General features: G+C 38.3%; 1 protein-coding gene across 1 annotated transcript in view; it reads left to right on the top strand.

Annotated features, from left to right (window-relative positions):
- LOC126266639 (lon protease homolog, mitochondrial-like) overlaps nucleotides 1-18,550 on the top strand; it is a 131,656-nt gene that overhangs the window by 84,402 nt on the left and 28,704 nt on the right. Inside the window, exons 8-9 of the mRNA XM_049971029.1 lie at nucleotides 7,975-8,114; nucleotides 10,228-10,349. Coding sequence (XP_049826986.1) covers nucleotides 7,975-8,114; nucleotides 10,228-10,349 — 262 coding nt within the window. The remainder of the gene's footprint in view (nucleotides 1-7,974; nucleotides 8,115-10,227; nucleotides 10,350-18,550) is intronic.

Here is an 18,550-nt window from a genome sequence, read left to right as displayed (position 1 = left end):
TGCTCTTGGAGGAGTCACACAACAGTTTGTTGGTTCACTAACATCATGAGTGTGCAAATGTTTAAAAGCTGTACATTGAGAGGTCCATACCTGCGTAGTATCTGGATAATGGCCCGAATTTTCCTGAGAGATTGATTGCAAGGGTTGATAACTAGCTCATATGTTTTTTTCTCAAGAAAATAAGAGGTCAAATTGATTAAGTTCCTTAGTAAGTTCTGGATTATAGTGGAATGGCACAAAAGAGAAGGGTGGAACTATGCATCGGGCATGTGCTTGGTGCTTCACACCCAGTTATAGTTGAGCCAGGAAGCGGCGCAGCAGCTGGCAAGTTCGCTTCACTGCATGGATGGGAAATATGGAAGCCAACTGATCTGTAAACTTTTTCAAATGATTTTAAAGGAACTACTCAGTAAAAGAGTGTGATTTTCATGTCAGCTTCATGATGAACAGACTGTCAGTTTGTTAATGGTCATAGATAATGTGATATTCGTGATTATGAAAACAACTGAAAGAATTTGGAAAGTTTGCATTGAAAAATAGAGGTCGCCATAACTTGCATTTGGTGCATGGTGGATCATATATTTCTGCATATGAAATTTAGCTAACATACTGAATTATTTTTCAAACTTAGAAGGCTATCACTACCTATCACCAGTCTCGAGAAAATGGATCAAATGTAAAGCACTTTATCCTGAACTCGTGCACCAACAAAAAAAGTCAGATATTCATAACATTCCTTGTATGTCTTAAACTGTTGGAGATATTGAAACAAGATTGTGGCAAATGATAGTATGTGATGAGGAGAATATTTTGTTGTATTATTAACAGGCGAAACTTCCATATATGACTATTATTCAAGCAACTAAAGATTTTTCCAATAACATAATGTAATATTTAATGACCATAAAACCTGATGAAATGAGAATTGTTAAAGGTTCCTACAAACCAGAGGTAGTTTGCGACATTCACAACAGGATTCATAACCGTTGTAAGAATTGTGGAGTCAACTACGAAAGTGTTGTGGTATTACCTCCAGCCACTCCGCATGTGGGTGCCTTCAGGAGATGATTTTCTAAGTACTTTAAATGATTTATATAATGTACAGAACTTTCCAAATACAGGTGGTGATGTTGGGGGATATGAAGGATAAAACGAAGGTTGTAGATTTTATTTTTCTAGTGTATTTCGCTTGATGGGAGAACGGGAACTTAAAATACTGCCAGACTGTCCACTACAAAAGACTTTAGTTATGTTGCCTTTTGTATTCATCGCAGGTGAGGCATATCCATAGTTGAGGGATTCTATCAAATCTCAGATGTCGATGGATTTTCGATCCATGGGATGAATATTTCAATAAATGCTTTTCCAGATCACAAAAATTAATTAAGTCAATAGAAACTTCACTAGAATTTACTGATGATATTGTAAAATATGCTTATTCTCCACAACATTGTCATTGACCTGCAAGGATCCCTGAGTGTCATGAGAAACATACAGTAGACACTGTGTAAGACACTTATCAGACACATGAAGCTTTAATGGACCTTCAAATGATGTTGTCCAAATGAGACTGTTATGATAACTTTCCATCACATAATAAAATATGATTTTGATGTAATTCTCAGCTATGCTACTTCAACTTTATCATCACATCTCGTTGTAAGACAGTGAGATAAACAAGATAATAATGAAATGTATTCTGTACTTACAGGCTGTGATTCTGTTGCCACCTCATCACATAACTTGTCTAAAATGCATTGGTTGTGATGATAGTCGTTTAAGTGATCCCATAAAGGACACCGAGTAGAAACAGCTGGTATCGAAGCTTCTGCTGATACCATTTTCTCAGTGGTACAACTAAAGAAACACAAGTGCCAGGAACAGTACTGACTGCAACCTGCAGAAACAGCTGAACACAGCCAGCATTGCCAAAACACAGCCATAGTCACTCAAATGCAATGGTCACCGCTCTCAGAAACCGCTCTGTGCTGCTCCACGCCATGCCACTCTACTTGCAGCACCACTATAGTAAAGCGCACTTCTCAGCACTGGTTTCTTTCTTCAGCACTGCTCTGCTCACTGTACTGAGCTGCTTGGATTGTGCTGTGCCACTCCACTATAACTGCAGCCTAAGTAATTTTGTTACAAATCCCTTTGATTTTGCTTTGGAAACAATTGTTTTAAGGTAAAGTGAAGAATTGCATTGAATTGCTGTAATGTTCACTTCTCAATCATGGCTCCCTTCAATGTTCTCACCAACATTGTGAATCTGTTGTTGGCGGTATGTCCTCAAGCTCCAGATCAATTTCCCATTGCATGTTTATGAATGCAAACTACACATGAAAATTTGTCACATTGCTGTGAATTCATTGTTTGCACAAAAGCAAAAGCGAGGATTTTTAGTTTAAAAAAATGTGTGTATGAATCCTGATTGATTATTCACTCCTCAGTTCTGTTTTAGAGATTGTACTACAAAGTAGTCTTAGCCAACTTCCTTGCAGTGTCATGCTTCAAGTTAACAGTGGCCGTAATGTGAAGAGCATCCAGTTTGAAACATAATATGTTTTGCTATCAAAGTTTATTGATATTAATACCAGTGACAACAGTTGAAAGCATATTTCTATGAGGATTTCTCATATACTTCAGGTTATCACACAGTGATATGGCATGGCACGGAATGGTAGTGGGGTGATGGTAACAATGGAACTTCCAAGGCCCCAAGAGCGTATAATTTACAGAATTGTTCATAAAACTGTAACGAAACTGTTATTTCATGGTTTCTAGATGATGATTTAATCACAAAACTCTCCATCAGTATACTCAGAAAATCATGTGATATATCCTGAGAGGGAGTAAGAAAGACAACGATATGTGTGACAGGGGACCTTACCTTGGTCAATGAATTCAATGAGGTTAACCAATGGTGGGCTGCCTATTGATATCTCAACCACAACTAAAAAGCAAAATTTGGGTGGTGCAGGTATGGACCTTGGTGGGACTACTTAGGAAACAGGGTGGGAATATCTAAGCATAGATGTAAGTACATTTCGTGGAAGTATCCCTAACACTCTTCCCAATTTACAAAGCCCCATGTATAACTGACTGATTCTTCATTTGCTAAGTCTACTGTGTGTCCCACATTGACCGAGGCACATGAATATCCTAATTCTGGTTCCGGCTGACGAGTGTCGTGGAGATTGCATCATCTGCTCGTTGCTAATACTGCACACTCCCCAGTAGGGTAGCAGGGGCTCGTTATATGCCTTCTTTTGCATGTTACCCTTCTGGAAGGTTCGATGATGCTGCACTGTGCATGGTTGATCATGCGGTTAGTGTATGATGCAAACCATATTTGGCTCTTCTGGAATAGCACCTCATTGCTAACCTGTAAGCTATGGGTAGCTAGTCCTGTAGGCCGCAATTGCGTGTCACAAGAGCAGCAGAGCCAGCATCTGTCATTGAGTCCAAATATTGGTTTGCCACTTCCAGTGCTGAAATAAGCAGCCTACTACCTCTGGTCAGGAATGACTTTCTAAGCTCTTTTAATGAACTGGTCAGCATATTTTGATTTTTATGACAGATTTGATATTTATATTTACACAGGGAGCAGCTTATGCGGAGAGTGTCTGGAAGGGGCACAGATATTAATTTTCAGCGAGCAATATTGGTTCTTCAAAAAATTCATTATTGAAAATGAAGTTTCATTAACATAGTAGCCAGGCAGATGTGTATTTTTTTGCAATTTCCACAGTGTTCTGGGACATGTTTACTCCAAAATTCTTTGGCAGATGAAATTTTATATGTTTGCAAGGAAATGTGCTCCTGCAATTTTATTATCTCCATTTGGAGTAAATTGTTGAAAAGGTAGAAGAACCTCATAATCACATCAGTCCTTTCTGCCACTGGAGAAATTTCAGGAGGCGATTTTAAGAATTGCAGCAACTTTAATTTTTTATTTGCCAAAAATGTTCAGGCACTAATAAACACTGTTGTTCTGCAGTAAGAAAGAATGACTGAATCACACTCAGATCTGAATTCCTGAAACTCTTTGAACTGTCTGTGATGAAGAGCAGAATGAGACCTTATAAAATTAATCACCTCTATTGATCTGTCCATTACTTCTTTCAGAGTGCCACTAAGTTTTCCACGAAGGGCTTTTTGGTGAATAATGCTCTGGCAAGATAGCAGATCAGCATTCTTATCCTTGATTCTGTTTTTCAGGCCGTTTTCTTTGCTGATCACTGGGGCACTGTCAGTTGAAAGTGACACCATTTTATGATAACTAATATTTGATTTTGTCAAAGTCAACATAAGCCTTGAATGAATCGTCTCTGCAAGCCAGCAATATTGCTAATAGTTCTTCCCTAAATGCTTTACTTTCAATAACCAAAAATCATTTGAAAGTAGAATTTGTTGTCAGCAGCCAAAATTTTGGTTTTTCTTGGATTCCTTCTTGCTGACAATGGAATACTTCAAATTGCGGCGCTCCTAAAAGTGTCGCAGCCACTTCCAACATATAGTTTTTTAGTAACTCAGATTCTGAAAATGGCATCTGGTGTTTATTAAGCATCCAATACGCATGCAACACTGCTTTAGTAGATTTTTCTTGCCCATTCATATAGCAGCTTAGTAAAGCCAGTTTTATTTTTTAAGAAGCTAGGTATGTCTGAAGTTTTTTCTGGATAAGCTTAACTACTTGGAGGAAAAATTTTGATGACACTGGTGATGAGTTTTTTCATATTGTCACTTTAAATTGGCACTTCAACAAGAGCGACAGTTTTGTTGCATATTAGGCAAACTGGAACAGTTCGAGGCCTATCAGGTGACGTAAAACAATATTGTTCAGTCCATTCAGTCAAAACCTTCTTAGTGTCACTATCAACTTTACACTCTTTAGCAGTCACATAGATGCAAAAAAACGTTATAAGCCTTGACAGTAACAAAACAGTTTGAGAACAGCCCTGTACAAGATCACAACAACTGTAACAAAGTGACGATAAAGTTTGTGTATTGTATTTACAGTATGATAGTTATTGAACCGTATGAAAATAAATAAAGTAGTTACAAACTACAGTGTTGAATTATGACATGTTCAATATGCCTGCCATCATTGGTGACGATGTGGCACAGACTAATATTGAAATTCTGCATGACCCACTGAAGTGTTGGAACATCGATGCTGTTGATGAATGGCTCTTTTCAGCTCTGCAATGATTCTGGGGTTATTGCTGTATGCATTGTCTTTAATATAGCCCCACAAATAGGAGTCGCATGTGTTCAGATCTGGAGAATATGACAGCCAATCGAGACCCATGCCAGTGGCCTCTGGGTACCCTAGAACCAGAATACCATCTCCAAAGTGCTCCTCAGAGCATCAAACACTCTCCTGCTGCGATGGGGTTGAGCTCCGTCTTGAATGAACCACATCTTGCCGAAATCAGGGTTACTTTGGGTAATGGGGGTAAAATCATTTTCCAAAACTGTCAAGTACTGTTTGGCAGTCACTGTGCCATCAAGGAATATCACACTGATTATTCTGTACTGGACATTGCACACTACCCTGTCACCCATTGAGTGTGAAGAGACTTCCTGATCGTGGCACGCGGATCCTCAGTCTCCCAAATGTGCCAATTTTTCTTATTGGTGAAACTATCCAAATAAAAGTGGGTTTCATCGCTAAACCATACCATAATGTGCATACTAACTCCCATCACGCCCTGCAGCAAACCGCCCAGTTTGAACATCCTACCGCAAACCGTTTGGAAGTTATGACGATTTTATTTCTTATAGTTCAATAATTGTTACCCTGATATTTTGCTCTTTATAAATATACTGCTACCTGCCACAAAGTGCATGCCATTGCATAATAAACGAATTGCTTCCATTTCAAAGTGTATGTTGGTGCACTGCACATTGTATGCGTGTCCAGAAGATAAAATTAGAATTTCACGTCAAAGTTTCATAAAGTGGCATTAGGCTTTTGTTAAAGTTGCTTGCTCTGATTAAAAGAGGATTCATAGGTTGTGAGAGTCAGAGATTGATTTATAAAATTTACTACTTCGTTCCATAAAATTCTTGGGTGTACAGAGCTTTTATGTGGTGTACAGAGCTTTTATGTGGATCAACACAACATGCTGTGTTGATTCGCCAACAAGCTCCCTTCTGTCACCATCTTTCTTGTGCTACAAAATGTAGCACCTATGTATTTAATTTACATACTAACCATTAACAGCTCAAATCAGTCACACAACTACTTGCAAAATACTATAAAATGATAATGGTGGAGCTCAAATGAATTGTTTTGGTGTTTTTTTAAGTAATTTGCTTGGGTAATTTATACTTTCAAATAAATTTTGGAGGGCCAGTTGCCAACTGTGGCTCCAGAATATATACTAATGACGCAAATTTCCAAAATCCAAGATATGACAGAGCAATGTCCTGAAAATAAGCATTTAAGTAGCAAGGCATGTGGAAGATTTTGCTAAAATGAATGCTGAGATGAGGGATGCAGAATTAAAAACAAAACAAAACAAAAAATACGATGATAGTTTCCTCAGTGTGTTACAGTTCTGGCAAATAAAGGCATCAGGTGGCATTTACTCAGAGACTGTTTTTACAGTTTTATTATGTCTACCTGTATTAGTGAACTGAAAAAGATAAGATTAATTTTGTCCATGGATACTTGCAGGAAGAATCAGGTGCATGGGCAGTCATAACTACATAAAATCGGAATAGCTGTCTAGCATTCAAAGACATTTTCTTGTTTTGGTAATGGATTTCAACCAAACAATGGGCAGTGAATTCAGCATTATTGAATACAGGGTCAAATCCACATACCAGTATCACATCAAAGGAATGTGTAAATACTGGGACAAAAACTCATATCTGAGGACCAAGTAGAAGATAAAGAGAAAGAGTTTGCCTCCACAATTAGCAGTTGCAGAAGAACTGGCTATGATTGTATGTCGAGATTCTGAAACATTTGTTTACTGCTAATAAAATTGAATCAGTCAATCATGAGTGAAGCTGTTAGACCAAAAGTATTAGGAACAATGGGAAATATTTGGGGTCATGAAATAGTGAAGATCATCATTTCCAACATGATGTGCTCCCACAACAAATTATGGATGAAAAGATAATAAGCAGGGGGAGAAGCAGCTGCACCAGTAAGAGAGAAATCCGTCCTGGAGATTCGGTCAAGAGAGACCAGCTGTTACACCAAATATTGTAGCAATGAGGAAGATATGAAAGAGTATTTGAGACAGCTGGAAATAAACACATGGGTGCTTTGACCATTACTTGGGTCAGGAAGGGTCATGAAGACGAATAAAACGACACTGGACAGACTTTAACAGACTATGTCCCTGACTAAGTATTACAAGATTTGTGCTACGAAGAACAGGTAGGAATTAAAGAGCTAATAATGCCTATTGTGGAAACTAAGTGATAAGATTGGAGAGCAACACATTGACTGATATTGGCTGTGCAATGTCAGCCATTTGATCATAATTTTATTAGTAACTAATGGAAATAGAAATACCACCAAACATGCCCTGTGTATGACAAGAGATATGCAAATTCTGTTCGAAATAAATGTAGGAAATGAAGGAACAAGGGTAACTAATTTTTACATTGCAGCAGATGAAACATTGACAACACATCTTTCTGCTCCCCCATCTCTTGCTAAATTTTGTGCTTAAGGTAAATAGATTGAGCTCGAAAAGAGCGAAGCTTGATTTTCACCTGTGTAATTAGGTATTTGGTGATGGAGAGGAGACAAAAATTGTGTTATTTGGGTAAGATGTGAAAAAGGAGTAATGCCAATGGAGAACTACACTTAAGCAATCGTTTAATTACAAATTAATATGATGGGAAGTGGTTCACCTCTTCCACAACAGTGAATATTTTATGGATAATTCTTTTTTGTGTATTGTATGCTATAATTTATTATTATTGTGGCAATATCTGTTTCAGTGTAACGAGAAATTATTTAGACTGGCTTACATGCCTTCCCTGGGGTTTAACAAGTGAAGAAAACTTGGACATAGAAAGAGCAATGGAAATCTTGGATGAAGATCACTATGGTATGGAAGATGTGAAGAAGAGAGTGCTTGGTGAGTTTAGATTCTCTATGAAAGTAGTTTAATTTATAGTAAATGGAATAATTAGAAGGGTTTACTCACAGCAGGGAGGCATGTTACTCTGCATCAGAAGGACTCATGAACAAGAAATCGCTTGACTTGCCCAGCAGTGGGATCTTGGAATATAGTTATTGTATATTAAGTATGTGTTTATGTGAATGGTTCCTCTGATGTGTAATTTTTAAAACCTGCTGTCGGATGCCAATGACTGCTGTAGAAGTTAATTTTTTTAAATGTTGGCTAGTCACATAACAAGCATTCATTTTATGGCATATACATTCTACAGTTAGATAAAGCATGTTTATCTCCTGTTATTCATAGAGCCTCGATAACATTTTGGATGAGTACTTTCTTGTGCAAACTAAAGGGTGTAAAAAATTTGCATGACACCTATAATTTTTATGCTGTGCCTTAGTAACTTGTGTCTCTCTCACTGTTGTTGCTTCATGTTCACATTTCTGAATCCTCTGATTAGGTATGCATTCATACACATCCAGCATTATGGTTGTAAGTTTGCTAACCTATGATGGGGATAATGCACTGAGACAAATCCTTCAAAGACTGTTGTACATGTCTTGTGTCTGTCCTAAAGATCAGTATTACAAAGACTTGTCTAGTAATGGCAATACCACCTGGTAAAGCATGCATATTCATCCAGGTAAAGCGTGCTCATTCATCAAAGTATCTAAACCTTATCTTAGATAGGTATCAAAATCAAGAATCATTATGAATGTACAGCCAAATGCTGTAGCAAGAAAAAAGATACTACAAAAATTGATGCGCAGAAGATATAATGAAAACCAATGGCTTGTGTTTCTCTGGAATAAAATATGCCTGCCCAATCTGGAAAAGATCTGCGCATGTGAAAAAAGTAGATATTGTGCTGTGTAGTAACTGATTACAAGGAGACACCAGATCCCTACAACCTGTACGAACCAGCAAACACTTCTGCTTCCACAGTGCACTGACCAGCTCATAAAATACAATGGGAAATCCAGACAGCCCCTTCACGAAAGGCATGCCATTTATTGGTCAGAGGAGACATTTGTTGTACCAGAACTAAAATGAAGAAAGACTCTCAGTGAGCAGCTGTGATACTAATAAAGACCAGCTTACCAATATTGGGACCTCAATGATGAATATAATGCTCTTTTTGAATGTTACCAGGTCTAAGACATTAAGCACATCTTAGAGTGCCTTGCTTTTTAAAGTGTCCTGCTGCGTGGTGGCATGATTGAAGTAACACTGTTTATTGAACATGAACTCAATTGAGTACAGTTTGAGGACAAAGTTCATGCATGCTGTAAAACTGCGAATTTGCTTTTGTGATGATTGAAAAATACAACGGAAATGAATTTCTGTGGTGATTAAATAATACAATTGAAATTACCTTATGTGGCAGTTATGTTGCCAATGCACACGAGGACAATGTCCTAATTGTTGGTAGAGGTGATTAGCAGTAATAGCAGGGTCTTCCAGATCAGTGGTTGCACAGCATTGCCTGGGAGTCCGGTGACAGCCAAGATGCCCTTGGCATAGTTTCACTATGTGGCTGGTGATCTGTCTGAAAGCTAAAGTTGAGCTGGCTGTCGGGGGACTTGGCGGTGACCTAATTACTCATGTGGAGGAACACAGGTGTGCAGCCATGTGGACACATTTTTAAGTTCTCCTTCATTAGGTATGCATTCATACATATGATTAAAAGTTGTAAGAATACATAATTAACAGAAGACTGAACTCTCATTATGGGTTAATTGTAATACATAGCTACATAGGTTTTGAAATGCTGATCATAGACTGTATATAAGAATGAGAGAGCCTGTTATTCAGTTGTAATGTACACAAGACATCTAGCGACATGGCTTGCCCCATCTCACTCTCTTGTACCTTGTCTCACAGTGCCAAATGTTCTGTTCTCAAACAAAGTGATTTCTTCTTTATGAAGACTCAATACTTAATAAAACTTATACATTTATATTCTGTATTAAATGACCCTAATGTGCCATACACTATCTATTGGAAGATTGTGTGTGTGTGTGTTTTTTGTTTTATAGATCTCTGATGTTGGGTGTTCTTTATTTGACAGAATTTATTGCTGTAAGCCAGCTCAAAGGATCAACACAAGGGAAAATCTTGTGTTTCCATGGACCTCCTGGCGTGGGCAAAACAAGCATAGCACGCTCAATAGCACGTGCTCTCAACAGGGAGGTATGTAATTATTTCTTATAGAGTGATTAATAATACTAATTGTACCTGAAACAGCAGCTTCATAGTTTACCAAATTCACTTACCTCTCCAGCTTGGTTGTAAAATAATGTTGTAGTTTGTAAATGTGATTGGCCCCTGAAAAAAGTCTTATTGCAGCGGTTCCCAACCTTTTTTGACTCGTGAATTCCTTCTACAACGATCTGTGTTGGGTGAACCACTGGCTTGAAATATACGTACAGTAGACATTCATAAAATTCAAAAGATTTAATAACCTTAAATTAATTTAAAACCTTAACTTAAAGTAACAGCTTAAAAGTTATGCAACATGTGGGCCTGGTTTCCATTTAACTACTCGCCTCTTCTTTTGAATTCAGTGAGAAGGTTGTGCCTGAAGTCAGGAATCACAGAAGTTAAATAAAGTCTCAAATCACTTCCAGCACAAAGTCTGTTTCTGTATTTATTTTTTAAATAGAAATGAGAAGAAAACAACTGTCTGCACAACTGTGGATGAAAAGGGTTATAAAGCCATTATGGTTTTATTTGCTAACACTGGGAACTCCTTTAAGCTTAACCAAAAAGCAATTAATGACAAACTTTTCTGTAACTGAAAACCAGTGGCAATTTGAAGAGGTTGCTCTTTTTCATTTACGCTTAATGTGTATTCTAAAACTGTTGACTTTTCAAAGGGATTGTGAATCCAGTTGTTGTTATTGGACATAGCACGGAAATATTCTCTGAAGTTTTTTCCTGAGTCTATTCAAATGTTCTTTAACCTTGTTCTTCGCATTTTTGTCCAAAGAAAGATGATTGTCCACCAGGAAATTATGAATGGTATCAAAGCATGTAGTTTGATTCCTATTGAAATACATGTCCCAAAAATTAGGTTTTTTAACGAATGATTTGATAATGTGTTGAGTAGCATAAATGTTTATATTTGAGCTGTGGAGACATAAGTTTAAACCGTTAAGTTTTGAGAAAATGTCTGCCAAAAAAGCTAAAGCCTGATCCAGATTTCACCTTCCTTGTACTTATAGTTGTGATATGTGTGGCTGGTGAGAAAAATGTAAACTTCATCTTTAGTCTGGAAATAGTTCTATATTGAGATAGCCACCTAACTTCAGTGTGACACAATAAACACTTATAAATGCGTTGCGTTTCCTCACAAAGAACTGCGTAGATGTAGGAATCTGTAGGGCGAGCCTTAATAAAATTAATTTTTTTCACTGCATCGTCCAGCATAGATTTCGAACCATTATGTGTGTGTTTAGAAACAAGAGCATGTCTATGAATGGAACAGTGTGTCTAAGAAGCATTTGGCACTAACAGTGTCACTTTGACAACACAGCTGGCATAGCACCCTGCCATAGATTTTGTACCCTCTGAACAAATATGTGCACAGCGAATCCTTTCTATTGAATTTTTGTCAAAGTATTTGTCGGTTAACTTAAATGTATCTCCTCCCATAGTTCTCTCTTTTAATGGTCTTCAGAATAGTAGCTCCTCTTCTACAGACTCCCCGTGAATATGTTGTTGTTGTTGTTGTTGTTGTTGTTGTGGTCTTCAGTCCTGAGACTCGTTTGATGCAGCTCTCCATGCTAATCTATCCTGTGCAAGCTCCTTCATCTCCCAGTACCTACTGCAACCTACATCCTTCTGAATCTGTTTAGTGTATTCATCTCTTGGTCTCCCTCTACGATTTTTACCCTCCATGCTGCCCTCCAATGCTAAATTTGTGATCCCTTGATGCCTCAGGACATGTCCTACCAACAGATCCCTTCTTCTAGTCAAGTTGTGCCACAAACTTCTCTTCTCCCCAATTCTATTCAACACCTCCTCATTAGTTACATGATCTACCCACCTAATCTTCAACATTCTTCTGTAGCACCACATTTCGAAAGCTTCTATTCTCTTCTTGTCCAAACTATTTATTGTCCATGTTTCACTTCCATACATGGCTACACTCCATACAAATACTTGCAGAAACGACTTCCTGACACTTAAATCTATACTCGATGTTAACAAATTTCTCTTCTTCAGAAACGCTTTCCTTGCCATTGCCAGTCTACATTTTATATCTTCTCTACTTCGACCATCATCAGTTATTTTGCTCCCCAAATAGTAAAACTCCTTTACTACTTTAAGTGTCTCATTTCCTAATCTAATTCCCTCAGCATCACCCGACATAATTCGACTAAATTCCATTATCCTTGTTTTGCTTTTGTTGGTGTTCATCTTATATCCTCCTTTCAAGACACTGCTTCCAAGTCCTTTGCTGTCTCTGACAGAATTACAATGTTATCGGCAAACATCATAGTTTTTATTTCTTGTCCCTGGATTTTAATACCGACTCCAAATTTTTCTTTTGTATCCTTTACTGCTTGCTCAGTATACAGATTGAATAACATCGGGGATATGCTACAACCCTGTCTCACTCCCTTCCCAACCACTGCTTCCCTTTCATGCCCCTCGACTCTTATAATTGCCATCTGATTTCTGTACAGCCTTTCGCTCCTTGTATTTTACACCTGCCACCTTCAAAATTTGAAAGAGAGTATTCCAGTCAACATTGTCAAAAACTTTGTCTAAGTCTACAAATGCTAGAAACGTAGGTTTGTCCTTTCTTAATCTTTCTTCCAAGATAAGTCGTAAGGTCAGTATTGCCTCACGTGTTCCAACATTTCTACGGAATCCAAACTGATCTTCTCCAAGGTCGGCTTCTACCAGTTTTTCCATTCGTCTGTAAATAATTCGTGTTAGTATTTTGCAGCTGTGACTTATTAAACTGATAGTTCGGTAATTTTCGCATCTGTCAACACCTGCTTTCTTTGGGATTGGAATTATTATATTCTTCTTGAAGTCTGAGGGTATTTCGCCTGTCTCATACATCTTGCTCACCAGATGGTAGAGTTTTGTCATGACTGGCTCTCCCAAGGCCGTCAGTAGTTCTAATGGAATGTTGTCTACTCCTGGGGCCTTGTTTCAACTCGGGTCTTTCTGTGCTCTGTCAAACTCTTCATGCAGTATCGTATCTCCCATTCCGTCTCCATCTACATCCTCTTCCATTTCCATAATATTGTCCTCAAGTACATCGCCCTTGTATAAACCTTCTATATATACTCCTTCCACCTTTCTGCCTTCCCTTCTTTGCTTAGAACTGGGTTGCCATCTGAGCTCTTGATATTCATACACGAGGTTCTCTTCTCTCCAAAGGTCTCTTTAATTTTCCTATAAGCAGTATCTATCTTACCCCTAGTGAGATAAGCTTCTACATCCTTACATCTGTCCTCTAGCCACCCCTGCTAAGCCATTTTGCACTTCCTGTCGATCTCATTTTTGAGACGTTTGTATTCCCTTTTTGCCTGCTTCATTTACTGCATTTTTGTATTTTCTCCTTTCATCAATTAAATTCAATATTTCTTCTGTTACCCATGGATTTCTACTAGCCCTCGTCTTTTTACCTACTTTATCCTCTGCTGCCTTCACTACTTCATCCCTCAGAGCTACCCATTCTTCTTCTACTGTATTTCTTTCCCCTATTCCTGTCAATTGTTCTCTTATGCTCTCCCTGAAACTCTGTACAACCTCTGGTTCTTTCAGTTTATCCAGGTCCCATCTCCTTAAATTCCCACCTTTTTGCAATTTCTTCAGTTTTAATCTACAGTTCATAACCAATAGATTGTGGTCAGAGTCCACATCTGCCCCTGAAATGTCCTACAATTTAAAACCTGGTTCCTAAATCTCTGGCTTACCATTATATAATCTGTCTGACACCTTTTAGTATCTCCAGGATTCTTCCATGTATACAACCTTCTTTTATGATTCTTGAACCAAGTATGAACCAAGTATTAGCTATGATTAAGTTATGCTCTGTGCAAAATTCTACCAGACGGCTTCCTCTTTCATTTCTTAGCCCCAATCCATATTCACCTACTACGTTTCCTTCTCTCCCTTTTCCTACTGTCGAATTCCAGTCACACATGACTATTAAATTTTCGTCTCCCTTCACTACCTGAATAATTTCTTTTATCTCATCATACATTTCTTCAATTTCTTCGTAATCTGCAGAGCTAGTTGGCATATAAACTTGTACTACTGTAGTGGCCATGGGCTTTGTGTCTATCTTGGCCACTATAATACATTCAGTATGCGGTTTGTAGTAGCTTATCCGCACTCCTATTTTCCTATTCATTATTAAACCTACTCCTGCATTGTGTTTATAACCCTTTAGTCACCTGACCAAAAGTCTTGTTCTTCCTGCCTCTGAACTTCACTAATTCCCACTATATCCAACTTTAACCTATCCATTTCCCTTTTTAAATTTTCTAACCTACCTGCCCGATTAAGGGACCTGACATTCCACGCTCCGATCCGTAGAACGCCAGTTTTCTTTCTCCTGATAATGACGGTCTCTTGAGTAATCCCTGCCCGGAGATCCGAATGGGGTACTATTTTACCTCCGGAATATTTTACCCAAGAGGACGCCATCATCATTTAACCATACAGTAAAGGTGCATGCCCTCGGGAAAAATTAAGGCTGTAGTTTACCCTTGCTTTCAGACGTTTGCAGTACCACAACAGCGAGGCCGTTTTGGTTAATGTTACAAGGCCAGATCAGTCAATCCTCCAGACTGTTGCCCCTGCAACTACTGAAAAGGCTGCTGCTTCTCTTGAGGAACCATATGTTTGTCTGGCCTCTCAACAGATGCCTCTCCGTTGTGGTTGCACCTACGGTAAGGCTATCTGTATCGTTGAGGCACGCAAGCCTCCCCACCAACGGCAAGGTCCATGGTTCATGGGGGGGGGGGGGGGGGGGGGGGCCCTGACAGACAAAAAGTAACAAAATTATTAAATTGGCAATATCAGTTGACATGTCAAGTTGAATAGCGAAAGAACAGGCACAGACTCATTCCAAAATTTTATTTTCAACATAATTTAACATCTATTGAATCCGGAGGTTGATCGTATTGTCGGACAGTGGTATCATATTGACTTTTTTGTGAAAGAGTTTCCAAGCGTTCATTGCACTACATTATTTATACATAGCTTCACTATAACTTCAGCTATTGATTGGGGTTTTCAGTCATAACAATTCTGTAACTATCACGGTAAAATGCTTCAAGAACATTCTTATTGTCACTGTTTGAACCGGATACAAAGTACTTAAATTCTATTTCTGTTCATTAGCCTTTTGTATTAAAAAAATCAGAATATTCGTTTACATGGGTGGGGTGTTCAGTTTCTAAATGGTGTTTAAGAAGAGAAAGTTTCTTAGCACTGGTAGCAAAAATGTCACCACAAACAACACACTGTTGTCTTTCACAGTCCCTGTCATGTACATATGAAAATACAAGCTCAATGTAATTAGGCCTAACCTCAAAACCTGCCATTATGGAAAAGAGTTTTGATGAACCACTTGAAATATTCTGCGAACCACGTGGGAGTTCGTGAACCACAGGTCGGGGCAGAAGGGGGGGGGGGGGGGGGGGGAAGAAACGCTTGCTAAGATAGTTTTTGTGTTGTGTTGTCTTTATTAGATGGCATATTATAATTTCATTCATTGTTTATTTACACCATATGTTTGAGATTCAGATATTTACTTAAGGTAATTGAAAACTGCATTAGAGATATTTTTTGTGGACTCAGTTTGAATTTGCGTTTCACTAATCCCAGAGTCCATTATTGTTGTTGTCACTTGCAGAGGAAAATACACTCTCTTCAGTTGAGGTGTACATAGCAATGGCTATGTCAGTGGAAGAATGACATATTCGTAGATAAGTAAAGGAAAAACATTACATTATTATGAAAAGGAAAGTTGCCACTAACCAAGATGCTGAGTCGCAGATTATTGGCACAACAAAAAGACTGTCACAATATAAGCTTTCGACTGTCAGATCACACACACACACACACACACACACACACACACACACACACACACACACACACACGAATGCATCCTCTGGCAGCTGAAGTACACACACACACACACACACACACACACACACACACACACACACACACACACAAACGAATGCATCCTCTGGCAGCTGAAGTGTGTGTGTCATCTATTTTCGACAAAGGCTGTTGATCTCCAAAAGCTTATATTGTGACAATCTTTCTATCTACGACTCAGCATCTCCGCTAAATGGTGGCAACTGTCCTGTTCATAGTATTGTTACATTCCATCCTGGATTTCCCATTGTTTGAATAACAGAACATTTGTAGGCATGTTATATATATGCGAGCCCATTAGGACTACGCAGAGTACTTAGTGGCATGTATTTGCCTTTCTTTGTTTCCATACTTTTTTCATTCCTTTCTTTCTTGAGACCACGTTGTTACAGTCTTCTTCTTTGGTTTCTCCTCTTGGTCAACTTGCCACTTGTGAATTTTGGAGCTGAAGATTACCCTGTTTTGGATATCCTCTGGTGTAATTTCTGCTAGTTTCAGATCTGTTTTGATTTCGCCTATCCATTTCATTGGGTCTGTTTTAGATTTACTCCTGTTTTTATAGAATTCAACTATTTGCTTTGTAAGTCTGTCCGGATTCATTCTTTTGATGTGTCCATAGAATCTTAATCTGCATTTTCTAATGTCACTGTGAAAAATATTAGAGTACTGTTTGATTTCCTGTTTGCCCCTGAGCCGATACCGTTCATCTACAAGTTTTGGGCCTAAAATTTTTCTTATGATCTTCCATTTCTTTTTCTGAAAATTTTCTATGTCTGTTTTCCTGTTTAAAATTAGTGTGTCTGATCATTATAGGCATTCTGGTTTTATGAAGGTATTGTAATGTCAGAGTTTTGTGCGCTTGGAGACACATTTTTTCTTGTAGATATCTTGAGTGAGTCGATAAGCATTTATATTCCATTTTCCTGAATCGTTTCACCGAGATATTTAAATTGTGGGACTCGTTTAATTTTGCAAAATTTTGTCTCCATGAATTTTGGTGCTTGTTTGTTGCAAGTCATATACTCCATCTTTTCAAAAGATACTTGCGGGCTGACTTTTTCCACAGTTTCTTTCAGGAGTTCAATTTGTTTTGTGGCTGTTGAAACATCGCGAGTTAAGGTGGCTAGATTGTCTCCAAATGCTAAGCCGTCTACTGTTAACTTTCCTCTACCGAGAGTAATTGGTTGGTCAATCTTGAGGACTGATTTCAGTTTGGGCCATTCTTGTATCACCTTTTCAAGGATGCAGTTGAACAGTGTTTGTAATCCAAAAAGCTGCCTGTGGCTTATAATCGAGTGCAAAGTAAGCGGAAGTTCTGAAAAATGTTGGTAGGTGCTGCCACAGCTAACTTCTGCCATCGAATATATGTAGCACTACACAGGCATGCTTTGCAGGCATAAAGATAAAACTGGTGCCAAAACCACTGCGTCAGTAAATAAATTAAAAAAATAGGGAGAAGACAAGCTTTTTTTTCTCTGCCAAGAGTTTCGACCACCACATTTTCATACATTAGCCAACAAAGAAAATAGAAATTCCGTATTTTTCATCTTCAAATGTAGCAGCCTTTCAAATATTCGCAGCACAAAAATAAATTTCTTTGCTCTAAAATACCAACAATGCACAAGGCTTTAGGACTGTTGCATGAGTTGATACGCTGGGGCTCATTAAGATTTCATGTAGCGGCACCTATTGCTTAGTGGAATTTTGTAAAATGCTTGTTGGTGTTAGTGAACCATAATGAATGAATAGTGCCACACTCAAGAGGGGAGTTGTTTCTTTTGGGGAACAAAATTCTAATCGTGCTGCAGGTCTGTGATACGGGATTGATGAGAGCAACGTCAGGTGATGGCAACTGCAGAGAGAGAAATTATTTGAGTGTTCAAGTGGCAGGAAAGCATTTAGTGTCCCAAAGTGTGGCCGATATCATGCACTAGAAGTGATTTTAAATGAATTTGTTAAGGAAGAGCGTCAGAAATTCCTGCCTGTGAATGCCAAAATTTTAAAAATTAAGGCACATGAAATTGCTAAAGAGCAAAAAATTGAAAATTTTTAATGGTAGTCGCAGCTGGATTGATCTGTTTATGAAGCACTGCGGTCTTTCACTTTGGATTCGAACTTCAGTTGCACAGAAGCTGCCAAAAAATTATTAAGAAAAACTTGTGGAATTTCAGCACTTCCATAATTAGGCAGCGCACAGAAAAGTAGTATCATCACGGTCATATAGGAAATGCTGACCAAACTCCCGTATA

The sequence above is a fragment of the Schistocerca gregaria genome, chromosome 4, assembly GCF_023897955.1.
Source record: "Schistocerca gregaria isolate iqSchGreg1 chromosome 4, iqSchGreg1.2, whole genome shotgun sequence".
Classification (NCBI taxonomy): Eukaryota; Metazoa; Arthropoda; class Insecta; order Orthoptera; family Acrididae; genus Schistocerca; species Schistocerca gregaria.
This window is presented reverse-complemented; position numbering and strand designations above follow the sequence as displayed.